The sequence below is a fragment of the Peromyscus maniculatus genome, chromosome 5 (assembly GCF_049852395.1).
Source record: "Peromyscus maniculatus bairdii isolate BWxNUB_F1_BW_parent chromosome 5, HU_Pman_BW_mat_3.1, whole genome shotgun sequence".
In the NCBI taxonomy this organism is placed as follows: Eukaryota; Metazoa; Chordata; class Mammalia; order Rodentia; family Cricetidae; genus Peromyscus; species Peromyscus maniculatus.
Window position 1 is genome coordinate 104,614,858 of NC_134856.1, and position 18,379 is coordinate 104,633,236.

At 41.1% G+C, this 18,379-nt stretch overlaps 2 protein-coding genes across 2 annotated transcripts; both read left to right on the forward strand.

Annotated features, from left to right (window-relative positions):
- The first annotated feature begins 6,452 nt into the window (after window positions 1-6,452).
- LOC143273185 (vomeronasal type-1 receptor 4-like) lies at window positions 6,453-7,495 on the forward strand. The gene has a single exon (XM_076571559.1). It carries the CDS (start codon window positions 6,474-6,476, stop codon window positions 7,365-7,367), a length of 894 nt encoding a protein of 297 aa, XP_076427674.1. The 5' UTR covers window positions 6,453-6,473; the 3' UTR covers window positions 7,368-7,495.
- A 6,127-nt stretch (window positions 7,496-13,622) lies between these two features.
- On the forward strand, window positions 13,623-14,543 carry LOC143273186 (putative vomeronasal receptor-like protein 4). Its single transcript, XM_076571560.1, has one exon. It carries the CDS (start codon window positions 13,638-13,640, stop codon window positions 14,541-14,543), a length of 906 nt encoding a protein of 301 aa, XP_076427675.1. The 5' UTR covers window positions 13,623-13,637.
- Window positions 14,544-18,379: the final 3,836 nt, after the last annotated feature.

Here is an 18,379-nt window from a genome sequence, read left to right on the forward strand (position 1 = left end):
AGTTCATTTCTCACCACAAAGTAACCTAGCAAATGAGTGCAGTTTATTTGACCAGAAGGCACATTGACTGACAGCACATATTTGTGGTGGCATCTACGAATGGGAATCTGGCTCCACCCTCTTTGCAGGAGCTTTGAGACTGAACATTGACTCATATCTGGGAACTCACTGATGAACATTCTAGTGTTTCAAGTGAAATGAATCCAGATCTGGTGATTTCCCCCTTGTATATAGCATATAGAATCCTGGTGGAGTTCTAGGCCACTTGAATTTTACAGTTATCAGATACCATGATCAGCCGATCAGCACAAGAGTTTCTCTGCATTGAACTGTTCTGATCACTGTTATTTCCATAACCATAGCAACCTTCCCTATGGTGATTGGGTCTCATCACTTGTTCCCTAGCCCCTTGGAATCAGATCATCACAGTTTGACTAGAGATTCCATGTCAACTGGTGAGCCCCAGCACAGAGCTTATCAGAATGCTGGGGCCTGTCTATTCTATTAAATGATTTCTCACAGCCACAGTGCAAGGCTGTGCACCACTAAGACTATATAGTGTATAAAGTGACGTTCTGACACCTGTATATACATGTGTCCCCACATACACAAGCACATTGTGAATTGTGGAAAATAAACGATCAACATGTTTCCAAGATCATCTCTTCTCACAGTGCTAACTAATGTGTGTGTAATCAGGTCCTGAACTTTTGACTCTGAATCTCTCTGAATCTTCCTCCCCCAGCTTCAAACATTTACAACCTTCTAATGTTGATCTTTAAAGGATTCCATATTGATTAGGTGATCATTGGAACCAGAAGGCTTATGAAGAAATCTGCTAAATACCAAATGAACAATGGGTTAGTTAAGGTAAAATACAGAATTATCTAGAAAGTTTTCAACTGTCAGTAGATAAATTTATAATGATCATTTGAAAAATAAATTTTGTCTGAAAAAGAAACACAAGAGGAGGAGGATGGAAAGTAATACAAAGGGGTAAAAAAGGAGTAAGATAAATAACACTATAGGAAACTTCATAAGCTTACATTAAGATATATATTATTTATCTCTGTGTGTATATATACGTGTGTGTGTGTGTATATATATATATGTATACTTAAATATACACATACTACACACACACACACACAGAGAGAGAGAGAGAGAGAGAGAGAGAGAGAGAGAGAGAGAGAGAGAGAGAGAGAGAGAGAGTTTAAATAGAGCTACCCAACACAGAGGATAATAAACCTCCCAAAAAGCAATGGACAAAGAACCCTAGTGCTTAGTAAGGGATACTGCTCTTTGAGTTATTGGTCAAGGATATCCAAAGACCCCCAAAACAATATAGTCTATAGCCATCATCCTTGCTTTGCAGTGGGATGTATTTCTATATGCTGTGAATATGTGTGGCTCGTGGGAAATCCAAGCAGAGATACAGAGAAGGGTGGAGTCAAGAGAGACGACAGCTCCTCCACAGGAGTAACGAGACGCCAGCAGACCAGTAACGCCACAGCCACATGGCAGCATGTAGATTAATAGGAATGGGTTAATTTAATATGAAAGAGCTAGCTAGCAAGAAGCCGAAGCCATCGGCCATACAGTTTGTAAATAACATAAGCCTTTGACGCCGGGTGGTGATAGTACACACTTTGATCCCAGCACTCAGAAGGCAGAGGTAGGCAGATCTTTGTGAGTTTGAGGCCAGCCTGGGCTACAGAGTGAGTTCCTGGAAAGGTGCAGAAGCTACACAGATAAACCCTGTCTCGAAAAAAAGAAAAAAGAAAAAGAAAAAATATAAGCCTCTGAATATTTATTTTATAAGCGCCTGTGAGACTGCAGGTGGGAGAGCTTTGTCTGGACTGCTGGGTGAGGCAGGACCGGAGAAATTTCCAGGTACTTGGTTACCTCCCAGAAGTTGAGGGCAAGACCCTATTGCTGAGGATATCACAAATTCACATAAAAGAACTTGGGGAAATCAGCCTGGTAATTGACCTGGAAGCCTCCTTCCTGAGAGCTACCACTTAATAGTGTTATAAGGTGATGTACACACTGCTGAGGGAGAAAAGCAAACAGTAGTAGTATTCAGCTGTAAAGCCTGCAAACCACAATGGGTGACCTGGCAAGGTATGTCTAATGGCTCAACAGAGGCACATATATATTGGGTAACCAACAGCATCTTGGGGATCACCAACAGAATCTTGGGGATAACTAACAGCATCTTGGGGATAACCAACAGCATCTTGGGGATAACTAACAGCATCTTGGGGATAACCAACAGCATCTTGGGGATAACTAACAGCTGTCTAAATGGATTTAATGGATGCTCAATAGGAGAAAACTCATGCTTGGCCCTATCTGTAAAGCTAGCTAAGACCCCATGGGTGGAAAGGTCACAGACTGTAGAGGAGAAACCTACTACTGCCGTTTTCCTAAATCAATAAAGCTCTAAACTGCGCTCCAAATATTTATGCTTATGCCCACAGATAAGTACACCTCTCACTAATTGTGATAGTTTGAATGAAAATGGACACTATATACTCATAGGGAGTGGCATTTGAAAGAATTAGGGCATTTGAAAGAATAACATGAAAGAATGTTAAAGTAGGTGTGGTCTCTTGTGTCACTAGGGATGGACGTTTGGGCCCAGGACATCACCTTTCCATGATCATGGATCTCCTCATATCTGGCATTGGTCCTGATGGCTTCCACCAGCTTAGCCAGAGCTCCTTTGTCTATTTAATTAGCAGTAATACACTTGTCCCGAGGACTGGCCAGCTTGCCCTTCCCCATGATGATGTAGTATTAGACTTCCATCTTGAAACATGGAAGGCAGGGAGACCACCATCGTGATGGAGCCTGTCATTACCAACTAGACCCACTTGTTCTCCACCAAGTAGTGACAGTATTGACCTCTGCTTGAAAGACAGGCAGCCATTAGTGAGAATGCACTAAGCCAACAGAAAAACCTTTCCAAGATAAACTATAACTCTATGACAAATAAGGGGCATAACATTCTGTAAAATACAGTTTATCCTAAATTCACCTGGTACTTTGGCTCCTTGTGTAAATTTACTGCCTCCACCAATAAATCCGCCAATAACCTTCCCGTATGTACTGACAGTCATTACAGGACATGCAAATCTTTCACATGGAGTTCCAGTGGGTTTCGGGGTCCCAGTTGCTGTTTGATGGACAAAGAAGGAAACAGTCACTCATGGAAGACCTTGAACCATCAACATGCCTACAGTAAGGAGAGCCTCTTGCTCCCAACTATGTATCTGAGACTTTTTCCACTGAGAAAGTGGAATCTCCAGAGGTGGTTGACATTTGCCATACTCTCACGTGTGGAACAGGTCAAGGAAAGAATAGGACATTGCTTTTTCTGCACCTGTACAGCAAGTCCTTTCTAATTCCCAGCTTCAAAACCTTGTGACAGCGAAGAGACACAGACTGGAGACATAGGCAGCGAGACTCAGAACCTAGCTGCTGTTCACTTCCTCACTGCGTGTCCATTAAAGTAATTCAACTCCAGACTGTACTTCCAGGGATCACTTCTATAGTTTGTTACATACGGTAATTAAATTCCAATTAAGTCTGAAAGAGCTTCTAGAAGAAACCTATGTAGTAATTGTGGAGGGAGAGAGAGATGTGCCCCAGGGACAAGATTCCACAGAGAACTTCTTTCTCCCCTACACACTGAGAAGTATGAAAACTGAAGTCCAGTGACAGGTTGTTGAAAACAAGACTGAATCCAGAAGGTTCAAACACAGCCCTGGAAGGCTCACCCGGCCAGAGGACTCATCCAGAGCCTGTCTTGCACCTCGGCCCTGCAGTGAGCACACCTGACCACTCTTTGATGTTCCTCCCTGGGGCTGCAAAATTTCCCTCTGAAGCACATCAGCTCCTTTTCTTTGACTGTGAGGCACAGGGCTGGGTGAACCTGATCTCCACAGGTATGTACCACAGGCTGGAAAGATGGTTAAGTGCCAGGCTTCCATGCTTAGGAGCCAGCAGCTTTGGGGAGCTCAGGGAGGGTCTTTCCGTGTGTTGCATCTTTCCTTTTGGGGAGAATAAGAATGATACAAGAATATCTCCAGTTCCTAGGGGGAAACAAACCAGAAATCTTTCTCTTCTGTAAGCTCTGCCTTCACCTGTACCATGACTGCACCATTATCAGTTTCCACAAAATGTCTTCATGGCATATTTGTCTCTTACATGTGAACAAACGTTGTCTTAACCCATTAAGATATTAATTCTACAAATGGCCACCCCCTCTGTCCCCCTGTCTTTCTCTATCTCTGTATGTGTATTTATCTTAAATATTTTTCTGCACTCATCCTCAAAGTATCCCCTAATCTTATAAATAACATACTGTACCTCTGAGTCAACTTCATTATATACCAATATGATGGAGAAAACTGCTAACAATTTGTATTGAAAATTATAATTATTCTTTATCTTGGCCAGGCTGCAAGTTAATATGACCCATTGTAAATTTGACTTAGTTTTCTGAAGCATCAAGCACTGTTGCCATTGTTAGTTGAGAAAACTCTGTCTGAAATGGGCACAGTTGCCTGCCTGAGTTGTTACCTAACTCAATGCACAGCACACCCTTTTAAGTAGTTTCCAACAATAATTCAAAAGCTGTTTAGGAAGGTAATTCCATATTGTCCCTGCTACTGTTCAAATTGTTGATCAAAAACTGCTGGAAGTATTGTAATAGGTGTCTCAAAGCTTACCCCAAATCTGATTTGGAGCTTTGGGTCCTCACTAACATTAAGGTAGGAATCCTGGGAAGATGGGAAACACTAGACCAAAATCAGAAAATCATAAATGTATTTGTTAATGACATGAGGGTATTGGGATTTGTTTGAAATTTGTTTTAAGATTCTCGATGTCTGACTAAAGTCTTAATCACCTCTTATTTAAATATACCAATTTCAACTGTTCTTGCTCATGTACCTGGTGCTTTATTGCACTATGGGCTGAGAATTTCAAACAACAGCATTCTTTATTTAATGCATGACTACAGATTGTAATGTCTCATTTTGCAGTCAAGGAAACTGAGGCTGAAAGACAGTACTTTGTGAGTGTTTCTACTAATGAGGATGCATCATCCCAGACTTGGGAACAAGCCAATATTCACACAGTTCTTGCTGCCAGTGATCTTGGAGATAAAAGATAAAAGACAGGCATAGAGGCACACATCTATGGAGTATAAAAATTAATGAATCAAAGATACAGTAACTACAGACAGGACATAAAAAAGGTCTGTAGGGGGAAGTTTGTGCCACCCAGGCCCATGGTCTGGACAGATATCTCCACCCGCAGTCCCACAGCCACTTATAAAATAATTACTCAGACGCTTACATATCAATTACAGACTGTTTGGTCTATGGTTCAGCTTACTACCTAGCTCTTGTATCTGAAATTAACCCATTTCTGTTCATCTCTGTGTCACCACATGTCCCATGACTTTACCTTTGTTACATCACATCTGGCTTCCCGACTTCCCTGGGCAGCTTTCAGCATCTCCTCCAGCCCCGGCGTTCTTCTCCATGTATCTCTGCTTGGGTTTCCCACCTGCCTCCTAGCTGCTTTGCCATAGAGAAGCTTACTATTAAGCAATGATAACAACACATACTCACGGCATAAAGGAAGACCATCCCACAGCACAGATCTTTTCTATATTCATTTTAACAGAAAAGCCATATAATAACAAAACAAAAGGAATTACAGAAGAAGAAAGGTCTCCCACTCTGAAAGATGGTAATGTTGATGCAGTAAGATAGGGTTATTTTGCTTCATATTGATTTTTCTTTTGCTTTTGGGGCCGCTCTAGGGTTTTCTTAGGGTGGGGGCTCAGACAAGGTCTTGTTATGTGACTGTGGCTGACCTGATTACTGTGATTGCAGGGAATCCACAATAATCCTGCCTCACCCTTCTTCAAGAGCTGGGATTACAGAAGTGAATGACCAGGGTTGACACAGTTTTTTAAAGAAGTGTCTGTTGATTAGCTGTGCAGGAGGGGAGGTTAAGGGAGTGTCCCAGTTGGGAACAGACTCACAGCAGAGGTAACAAAATGAAATAGAAAACACAAGGAGACATTCAGGTTGGTGAGCATTTGAGTTTATTTCAACACATGCTGGGGTTCAAAATACATGGAATATGTAAACATCTGAAGATGTAATTTAATTTTTGGTAATATGGAAGTCTATTTGCTAATATAAATCTGTTTTGTGATTTCAAATATTTTTATCTTCTCCCACAGATTCCACTTAAGGTATAAGATGTCCCATAAAGACTAACAAGAAAAAAAGAATATTTTAAATAGAAAATATGTTCCATTAAACATCAGGGCTGTCTTTTATATACCAGAAACATATTATGACATTAAATATATTTTATAGATACATATCATTTCCTCAGACTCTACTTGGAAGATGCAAAATTTTCTCCCTACGAAGTAAGAAATGGTTTTGAATATTAGTGAAATAACAATATTCCTTCTTATAACTGGACTTGGCACTATGGTGAATATTTCTGTCTTTGTGAATCACATAGGCGGTTTTGTGGGTTCTGGAAAGAAATCTATACACCTTATTCTCATGCACTTGGCTTTTACAAATATTATAATGCTTTTCTCCAAGAGTATACCAACGGCAATTGCAGCTTTAGGTCTGAGACACTTCCTAGGTGATGTGGGCTGTCACATTATTGTTTATTTAGAAAGGATGGCCCGGGGCCTCTCCATCTGCACCAGCAGTCTCCTCACAGTGGTCCAGGCCATCATCATGAGCCCCAGAGACTCCTGGTGGGGGAGGCTCAGACTGAGGTCCACATGGTATATGCTTCTCTCCCTGCTCTTCTTTTGGATTCTCAATTCCTTGATCAGCATGAACCTCCTCCACTCCATCAGAAACAGAGTCACAAATACATTACAACTGAGTAACAATAGTTTATACTGTTATTTCAAAAAAGAATGTCAGAAAATAAACAGCATGTTTCTCCTTCTCATGGTCCTGAGAGATGCAGTGTTTCAGGGAGCCATGGGAGGGGCCAGTGGCTACATGGTATCTCTTCTCCACAAGCACCACCAGCATGTCCTCTACCTTCAGAAGGCCAAGCTTCTCTACAGAACTCCCCCTGAGCTGAGAGCTGCCCAGAGTGTCCTCCTTCTGATGCTCTGTTTTCTTTCCTTCTATTGGGCAGATTGTGTTGTCTCTTTGTATTTATCTTTCTCTTTGAAGAATGACTCCTTCACAATGCATTTTCAAGAATTTCTGACCCTTGGTTATGCAGTTCTCAGCCCTTTTATCCTGATTCACAGGGAAGGACACCTGGCTGAATGTTGGCATGCTCAGTAAGATTGGAGGAGCCACGTTGCTTCAGAAAAGGAGGTTTGAAACGGCTCTTAGTATTTTCTATGCCTTGTGTATGTTTTTTAATCAAGTAAGAAAAGCTTAAGCAGGTAAAGACAGTCTCACACAGTACAGCTTGGGGTGAGCAGCCTATGTCTGATACGAGGGTCAGATCAAAGAGAGAGGGACCCAGGTATCTTCTCATTTACTCTCACATCATACTTCAACATTCAGTGTGAACTCTGCACAGATAGATGGAGGCCATTCAGTGTGAACTCTGCATATATAGATGGGGGTCATTCAGTGTGAACTCTGCATAGATAGATGGAGGTCATTCGGTATGAACTCTGCACAGATAGATGGAGGTCATTCAGTGTGAACTCTACACAGATAGATGGAGGTCATTTGGTGTGAACTCTGCATAGATAGATGGAGGTCATTCAGAGTGAATTCCGCATAGATAGATGGAGGTCATTCAGTGTGAATTCTGCATAGATAGATGGAGGTCATTTGGTGTGAACTCTGCATAGATAGATGGGGGTCATTCAGTGTGAACTATGTGTAGATAGACAGAGGTCATTCAGAGTGAATTCTGCATAGATAGATGTAGGTCATTTGGTGTAAATTCTGCAAAGATAGATGAGGTCATTTGGTGTGAATGCTGCATAGATAGATGAGGTCATTTGGTGTAAATTCTACATAGATAGATGAGGTCATTTGGTGTGAACTCTGCATAGATAGATGGAAGTTTCTCTCCACTGAGCTTTAGGTAGTGAAGATCAGCAGAATGATGTGTCAGCATCTGCACAAATTACTGAAGTGAATCCCTTTGACTCAGGAACCCCATTTCTAGGAACTAATCCTTCAGATACAGGTGTTCACTGAAGAAATACAATTTACAAATTATCTACATCATTCCAAACACATTGCCTAAATACCAAACGATGTGCATTTATTAGCTACTTGATAATATCCGGGGGCTGGGGAGTTAACTCAGTGTCAGGGTGACTTCCTCTATGGACAAGGCCCAGGCTCAGCCTCCAGAACCAAAGCAAAGAGAACAACACAACAGGAAACACATCCGCAGTTCCACACTTAGAAGAGAATTATGGCATTGAGGACCGGTGGAGATGACTCAGCAGGGAAAGGCACTTACCACCAGACTGACACCTGACCTTGACCCCAGGAACCACACGATTAAAGAAGTAAACTTATGCCGGGCGGTGGTGGCGCACGCCTTTAATCCCAGCACTCGGGAGGCAGAGCCAGGCGGATCTCTGTGAGTTCGAGGCCAGCCTGGGCTACCAAGTGAGTTCCAGGAAAGGCGCAAAGCTACACAGAGAAACCCTGTCTCGAAAAACCAAAAAAAAAAAAAAAAAAAAAAAGAAGAAGTAAACTTACTTTCTTAAGCTGCCCTCTGATCTCTATATGTACCATGGCACATGCGTGCTCCCCTCCCACAAATAAATGTATTTTAAAAATTTACAAGATTTTTTGGTGTGATATTTATAAGATGGTAAATAAGCTCAAAATATATTGATATAGAATGAAATATTCAAGTGCATTTCAATGTAATAAAATAAAAGCATGAAAATAATGGAATATAGTCATAGCTTTAATTAGATTTGCTCTATCATTTGCAAGAGTAAAAAACTATAAGAATTATTACATTTGAGAAAAACTAGAACAGAAGTTTAATAAGTACTTCCTTTTACCTTTCTGAGTTATTTTGTTTTTTAAAAATATGAGGAAACTGAAGAGATAGGTCAGCAGTAAAGATCACACACTGCTCTTGCAAAGGACCCATGTTTGATTCCCAGTACATCAAGTGGTTCACAACTGCATATAACTTCAGGTCTGGGGGGATCCAGCATCTCTGCACTTCTCTGGCACCTGTACTCATGTGCACAGACACACACACACACATAACTACAAATAAAAATAAACATTTTGGCTATTGAACCCAAATTGGCCTCTTGCTTTAAGGCAGAGGCTGGCTGTCTAAATTAGGGTTTTATTGTTGTGAAGAGACTTCATGACCACAGCAACTTTCATAAAGGAAATCATTTCATTGGGGCTGGCTTACAGTTCAAGGGTTTAGCCCATTATCATCATGGTGGGAAGCATGGTGGCATGCAGGCAGACACAGCACTAGAGAGGGAGCTGAGAGTTCAACATCTGGATCTGCAGGCAGCTGTAAGTGAATGTCTACTAGACCTGGCTTGAGCATTTGGGATCTCAAAACCCACCCCCTCATGATACACTTCCTCCAACAAGGCCACACCTTCTAGTAATGCCACTCCCTATGAGCTAATGGGGGGCATGTTTATTCAAACCACCACACTGGCCTTGAACTCTTGATCTTTCAGCCTCAAGCTTTCCAACTGCTGGGACTATGCATATACCATTAGAGGTATATGCCACTATGCCTTGCTCACATTTATGTTGGTGGCTGTGGTGACGATCTGAGAGATGTAGGAATGGTGCTGGTCAGTGCTCCTACTGACAGAAATAGCAAGTCAAACTGGTAGAAGGTGGAAAGAGCCACAGTAGCGTCTTTCACGGTGGGCTTTTCCCTGCTCTGTTGAGGACATGATAGGAGAGGGGCATGGAAGGGCTTCTGGCTTACTGTGAAGATTTGGGTGTGGTTTTGTAGATATGTACTGTTTCTAAGAGTCACTTACTGCATTTAAGGTAAGTGTAGTTTTCTTCCTTTTGATCCAGCAATCCCAACTACTGAATATACAGCCAAAGGAAATGAAATCAGAATGTTAGAGACACTTGCACTCTATGTTTAGTCACAATAGCACTCACTATGCACATGGATTCAACCTAACTCTGTTAATAGATCAATACATAAAACTGTCATATATAAACTGAAGGAAATATTATTCATCCACACAAAGAAAGAAATCCTAAGGGTCTAGATGGGAATAGGAAGTGAGGAGCAATAGAAGAGGAGGAAATTGGGAGAGGATCAACCAAAACCCAGCAGGTATTAAAATGCCATAATGGAGCCAACTATTCTGAATGCTGAAATAAAAATGCTGAAATAGATAAACAAAAGGATAAAAACAAACATCACCACGCAAAAGGAAAAAAAAATAACATGAATAAAGGGCAAAACATCCAGCCCACAATAAAGTTGGCGATGGTGAAGAGAAATACAAACAGACCTTCATAGCCTAAAAGGAAGGAGGAGGGGAAGGCATTCAAAACAGTAGTGAGGTCACAGAGGCTCCCACAGTGTCCTGGTGATTGTCCTAAACATGACCTTGACCATAGCCCCTGCCTGTAGCACTAAATGATCTTTTGTTATTAATAAAGAATATGCTTGAAAATTATTCAGAAAGTGATCCCTTTCGAGTATCAGATATTTCTTCCGAAGCAGCTCTTGGTTTAGGGGGTAAATGAATGGAAAGAGGAAAGAATGGATTTAAGTTCAAAGAGCCCAGACCCCTCATGCCCTGCTCATCACCTACTCACAGGCACTGTAATTAAGTTCCTGGGTTCAGGAAATGACAGAGCACCAGGGAGAAGGCAGAGCGGCCTCAGGGATGGAGATGTGCAGGAGGAGCCTTTTCCCCTGATGAAGCCAAACTCCTGATGGTGACATCTTGACACCTCTCTTGAGTTAAGGTCTCAGGTTGATAAACAGGGCCTGGCTGGTGCCGTGAGGACACCTACCCCGAGCTGCTGCACAGACTGCATGGTGAGTACTGCACGTCATGGTGGGGTGGAGCTGCCTTTGGTGTGGACAGAAATCTGTGGAGGGCAGAGATGCAGGAGACAAGGATGCGGGCTCCCTGTCACTCTGGGAGAGGGAAGAGGCAGGATTCAGGGAGAAGATGGTCTATCATTTCCTACCTGCAATCCAGGATGGCTGCATCAGCCGTGTGGACAGTGTGTGCGGCCACTGGGCCAGAGCTGCTCATTACACAGGACAGGCAGAGCAGGAGACAGGGGGACCTGCACTGCAGCCTGGAGGAGGAAGCTCCGGTTCCCACAGCTTCTGCACAATCTTTGTGTGTTTTTCCCTCCAAGGACTGGGAGCTTCCATCTGAGCTGTGTAACCTCTAGTGACTACAGTCTTTTGCAGATGGGGCACTCTTTCCTTCTTTACCATGATTTCATTTCTTGTGAATTTCTCTTCCCTAGATCCAATGTAAACCATAGAACATGAGAATTGTGGATAAAGCAGACATGAGGCTAAACACTAACACTAATAACTGCTTTTAGAAAATGGGTCTTTAAAGCATGCTGGGCACTTCCCTAGGCGCTATACCTGTCAGTTCACTGACTCTCTAAAATATACCTGTATTACACAAAATACAATTTACATATAAAAATATTTTTAAGGAAGCCAAATAATATTCTCAATATGATGAATATATGAATTGGGAAAGACACAATCAAAACCACAGTGAGTGGTCACAAAGCAGGTTCTTGTGAATCCTGAAATTTCTATTTCTAAAGTTTTGAAATTCCTCCAGTTTCTAGAGTATGTGTAAGCCTCCACCACATCATTGAAGCACAATCCCTCATTTAACTGGACGCACACAGACTGCATTGGTTCCAGCATGGCGGAGGTAAGGAGCCTGTGAAAGCCTGTTAAATTGTCCATATGTGGACTGAAGAGCTGGCTCCCTGGTTAAGAGCACTGGCTGCTCTTGCAGCGTTCCCTGATTCAACTCTCAGCACCTATATGACATTTAACAGCCATGTGCCACTCCAGTTTCAAGGCATCCGATTCCTTATTTTGGCCTCTGCAAGCACCAGGCACACGTGTGGCATCCAGACATACATGCAGGAAAAACACCCAATACACAAAAATGACTAAAATTAAAAAGATATGATGTAAAATATAAATTTCTTTTTGACAGTTCCTTGAGTAGATGTTTTTGCAGTCCAGGAGTGACAAAAAATCAGAAAAAAAGATTTCAGTAAACAATTCAATATGTATTATTGATATATCCAAAAACCAAGAGATACATCTGCAAAAATACAAGGTAACTGATGTACTAAAGCATCTCTTGGGGTTTCCCAGCACAGAGGGGTTGATAAAAACAGACTAACAGACAGCACAGTCCAGAGGATTCAGAGAAATTGTAGGAGATACATTTGTGACCTGTGGGGAGCATAGAGCTGTGTAGTGTGGAGGCGGGAGTCAGATCACATAGAGAATATTACATGTACTGTTGTGGCAAGGTAGGTGCCAGTATCACATAAGTTTGGGAGGAGCCAAAATAATTCAGAGATAAATTTGGTGAACAGCACAGAATATTAAAGTGTGGAAGTCAAATATACTTAAGGATCCTATATAAAACTATTTATGATTTGTAAAAATGTAAGTAAAATTAATGCATTTATGTTTTAATCCTGATTTGAACTTTAAACAGAATGAGAAGAAAGAAAATGGATATCATGTGTAAAAAATACAAATCAGTACTAGGTATTAGGTGGCTTGTCCTTTATAGAATGGGGCAATACTGATTGATAAAATCACTGCATTTGCTGAACCTTGAAAATCAAAACAGTAGGATGTGCCTTTGTTTAGATTCCAAATGAACAATGACTATGCTGAGAGCTAAGATTTGGGAGAATGTTCTTAGGGAATGGTCAGTAAACGCACATAAATAGAAGAGTTTGTTACTCCCATGCAAGAGACGATAGGGAACCAAAATTAATCACACCGTCAAGGTGAGGGAATGGGCTGCTGCTGCCCTGCCCAATTAAACTATGTGTCCTTTATTCCAAGGTCAATTCAGAGTTGGAGACAGAGAAAAGCCACCTGACTTTCCCTGGAAAGCATCCCCATTTGGACAAGTATTACACAACTTTGGAGTATCTCCAATTTTCTATTAGTTTGATACTTGAGGGATGAGTGTGTACAGGATGGCAAAGAGGATCTGGGAAGAGAGGCATCTAAGTTGATGCTCCATATCATGTCTCAGAAATTGAGTGATACTGTCCTTTGTTTGGGTGTCCTCGTGGAAAAGAGTTTAGAGATGGAGGGTATAAAGAACTGTCTTCTGTAAAGCAGTGAGTGCATCAGCATGGTGTTTATGTCCAATCACCATCAGCATCATTGCTGTATCCATGGAAACAAGAACAGGAGGGGCAAGAACGAACTCAGGCATCTGTAACAAAGGACTCTGCATTTACATAATACACTGTTCTCTTCACTAAAGAAAACAGAACACCCACAGGCCTGAACCATATCATGTTTACTTCCTTGTGTTTCTCAAAAGGGTTTTTCCTAGTGCTGGAAATTTCATGAAGATGATCTGGAGAGACCTCATCCAGAGACTAATTTTCATTTCACTTACTAGACTTGGAGTTTTAGGGAACATCATCTTATTTGTGAGACGTGTGTATACTTTCATGGGTCCTCAGAGAAAAAATGTAGATGTTATGCTCATTCACTTGGCTTTTGTGAACATAATCATTATTCATTGCATAGGGGTCAGAAACATAACTGCAATTTTTTATTTCAGAAACTTCCTAGGTGACATTGGTTGTAAAACTCTAATTTACCTAGAAAGGGTTGCCCGTGGCCTCTCCATCTGCACCACCTGTCTCCTCAGTGTGGTCCAGGCTGTCACCATCAGTCCCAGGACAATCCTTTGCAGAAAGCTCAAACCACAGACTGCATGGCAAGTTCTTCTCTTTCTCCTCCTCTTTTGGATCTTTAATTCCCTGATAAGCTCCAACTTGCTTCACTATATCACAGCAGCCAGCAGCACAAACAGGTCTGAAGTCGGGATGTATACTGGGTATTGCTGCATGCTGCCATCCACACACACAGTGAGGTGGCTTTTCCTCTCTCTCATGGCTCTTCGTGATGTTGTTTTCCAGAGTCTCATGGGCTGGAGCAGTGGGTCTATGGCTCTCCATCTGTATAAACATCACATACGTGTCCTGTACCTTCACAGTTCCAGGTTTGCAAATGATTCCAGGCCAGACATCAGAGCTGCCCATAGTGTTCTCACTCTCATGGCCTGTTTCCTTTTCTTTTACTGTGCAGATTTCATTTTTTCCTTCTACACAGGCTCCACAGTGACACACGATTCCACAATACTCAATATGAAAGCATTTTTAGTACTTAGTTATGCTGGCCTCAGTCCCTTTGTCCTGATCATCAGGGATGTCCGTGTTGCTAAGCACTGCAGTGTCCCCTGAGAAATAAGAAATTCCTTTCTACACTCAGTTCTTTATGAACTCAAGCTAACACTGGAATGGCTTTGCCTTGCCATTCTAATGTATCACAGCAATAAATTAATTGAGATAATAGCTTTGTTTGTTTTGTTTTGTTTTGTTTTGTTTTGTTTTGTTTTGTTTTTCAGACAGCTGGTGCTAGATAATTGAAGACTGGCTCAGTTTCCAGGGACTTGGCAGGGATTCTCACTATCCCACTCTGGTGGTATTGTGTTCCCAAAAATATTGTGTACCCTAATAAACTTATCTGGGGTCAGAGAACAGAAAAGCCACCAGCTTCTTAGGATAGGCAGTGGTAGCGCACACCTTTAATCCTAGCATTCCAGAGGCAGAAATCCATCTGTTCAAGGATACAGCCAAGCATGGTGACTCACACCTTTAATCCCAGGGAGTGGTGGTAGAAAGCAGAAAGGTATATAAGGCGTGAAGACCAGAAACTAGAAGCATTTGGCTGGTTAAGCATTTGGCTGGTTGAGTATTAGGCTGGCTAAGCATTTGGCTGGTTAAGCATTTGACTGGTTAAGCTTTTAGCAGGTTAAGCTTCAGACGTTCAGGCAGCAGTTCAGCTGAGATTCATTCTGATTGAGGACTCAGAGGCTTCCAGTCTGAGGAAACAGGTCAGCTGAGAAGTTGGCCAGGCGAGGTAGCTGTGGCTTGTTCTGTCTCTCTGATCTTCGAGTGTTCACTCCAATACCTGGCCTCAGGTTTGATTTTATTAATAAGAACTGTTAAGATTCCTGCTCTATCCCACCATCACATCATGTCTATCAAGCAGTTTATTTAGCTTGCTGCATCCTTCATCAGGAAATGCAGGAGGACATACAATCACCTGAAAGTAGAATTGTATTTTTCTGTATGCTGGAGTTTTACTCTTACAAGGCTAACAAACGTTTCCTATCTTCTTCTTCCTTCTAATGTACTTCTGTGATCATCAACTTCTCTACTTATTTACAAAGCACTTCCTATGTGTCAGAGGCTATTCTAAATCCAATGAGCAGGAGAGCAAGTGTAGAAGAAGGATGTCAGGAAGCATCCTTTATCTGAAGATCACTTGCAAAGTGGGATGACCAGGGAGAGAAGCGAATTCACAGCAGCAGGTGAATGCTTGGCATTGCTGGGTGCCAAGCTCTAAAGAACTGGTAAGAATAAACACTGAAAAGTAATTCCCAAGATATTGACATGTAATTGTGATTGCTCCATTTTATGGTAGACATCTACGTTGTTGCCCACTAGTCATTTGTCTCTGACTTCAGTCCCTGGATAATAAATTCTCAGCTACCTTGACTCAGTGACCCCAAGCCAGAAATTTACAGCATGACCATCAACCTGTTATGATATGACTAATTGCTATTTTGGTGTCTGTAACCTGCTTATGCAGACACTGAAATATTGCATTGGGGTGCCTTAATCATTTAAACTTGGCAGTTCTTAATTTCTTTGGTAGAGATTGAAGGTCTCCCTGTGTTTTTCACCTTAAAAAATAAAGGCCTTCCCCATTCCCCTGTTTCACAACATGCCTGAGATTCAGCTTTAAGGCTGTTACCCTGTCAGCAGCTAATCAATGGATCTTTTAAATACAGTGGCGACCCCAGTCACAGGCCAGGGGGTCCAGGATAGGCCCCAGAGTGAGCAAGTCCAAATGGACTTGATAGGCCATGGGGAGCCCAGACCACAAATGCCCCAGACTTGCAAATTGCAAGCAAAACAAAAAGAATTTCCAACCCATGTACTTCTCAAGTTTGGACCGATTGTGAGCTGTCTTCTGTTTTGGAGTTCTAGCATTTGGAGAGACCAAAAAAAAAAAAAACTGAACACAAATGTAGACCCAGTCTCTGGGACACACGTATATGTAACTTAAAATCAAATCTTATGTCTCTTTTGGAGACTAAATAGACAACAAGAGGTCTGCAAGATATTTTGGATTAGGATAGATCTTTATAGGATGATTTTTGTCCTAAAATAAAAAATGTAAATAAAAAACAACTATGCTTATTAAATAAAACATATTTAATAAGAAATGTTTATAAATTCCTATGCTCTACTCAGGTTAACAATAAAGGACTTAAAGGTATATGTATAGTCTCTTGGTCTTTGCTAAACTCATTAAGCTGTAGCTATTTGGATAAGTGAGACTTAGCAGAAACTGTGATATTCTATAATGGTACACTGTGAAAAGATCAAGAAAATAAGATTTCCAGTCTCTCTGTGGGCTATATTTATGGCTTTATAAAATTTCCAATCTCTCTATGGACTGCATTTATGATTTAAAGTTTTATTTTGTTACTAAAAGAGTTTCAATTTTAAAAATGTAATTTCTAAGGCTAAGATTTAACAGGGATAAAACTGTAAAATCCTAACCTTATAAAAGCTGCTAATTTGCTATAAATTATTAAAGATAATTAATACATACAAGTTAATAGTCATTCACCTTATAAATGATCAAATTCTTTAATGTGCTCAGGACTATGCTTGTAGTCATGCTAAGGACAAATGTAATTCAACTACATCAACAAGCTTTATATCCTTCTCTGTATATTTTCAAGGTTAAGCCTGAAGCAAGTAACTGAAAACAAAGTTTATTTAAAATCAAGTATACTAAATAAATTAAATGTTGGCCCTCAAATGCCTCAGAGTTCTACTGAATGTGGCATTTAAAATGTTTAACAAAAAAGCTTACATTAGACAAAACTGTCAGCTCCTAGAGGCAGCCTCAAGGTTTCCTCCAGAGTAGATGACAGGGCTCAAACAGCTCCACCTGGATTGTCACGACACTAACCACTGGGCCAAGAACTGCTCCACGCCATGCCTGCCATCAGGACCCTGCCCAAACTCTGGACAAGCAGGACACTGGAGAATTGACTGTCCCTCTTTGCCTGACCAAGGTAGGCCAGTCTTTCAAGTTCCTCATCCACAGGAATTCTGTCCTATCTTCTGGGTCTGGCACCTAAAGTTAATAAAACCCTATGTGGCAATGGAAGAATTAATTCTGTCCTATATAATTGCCAAAGACCAACAACCTTTGCCCTAAAGACCACCATGGAGGAGCCTACAGTAACCATCTAGGTATGTCTCTGCCATTTTAATTGATACAGAGGCCATTTGGATTCTAATTCCTGCTCAAATTACCCTCAGATCTCAGATGATATTGACGGCTAACTGTAGCTTTGTTAGGTCGACAACAGCAAGCACCCTGTTCCTCCCCAAGGCTGAGGCTGGCTGGTCAGTCCATTGCATATATTTAAAAAAAAAAAATCTGGCTTTCATTATTCTAGAGATACTAGGTCTCCAGCTAAAAAAGTCAGACTCACACAGTTTACATTGCAAACAGGCTTCACATTATAAGAGATTTGGAGTTTCTAAAGGTTGTATCTAGGAAAATGATTTAAAATGCAGGCTCTAAAGATCTAAGGATATAAAAGCTTAAATAAATTATGAGAGTCTAAGAAAGAAATTTAAGGTATATAAATGCAAATTATAGAGGTCCGGAGATATAAAAGCTTAAGTAAATCGTGAGGTTCTGAAAAGGTAACTTAAGGTATGTAAAGGCAAATTGTAAAGGTCTAAAAATGATTTAAGGTTTATGGGAAAAAATTAAAAAATGTTTCAGAGTTCTTTCCCTCTCAGTGTGCTATTATTATATTAAGACTTCAAAAGTTCAGAGTTTTAACATTAATAAGTGAAGTTCAAATTTCCCCTGACATCTTTGACTTTACCTTCTGTTCCTAGTCTGTATTTGCTCCAGCAGATTTCCAAGCCACTGGAGACTGTAAACTGCTCCAAACCCACCAGCCTCAGGTGGT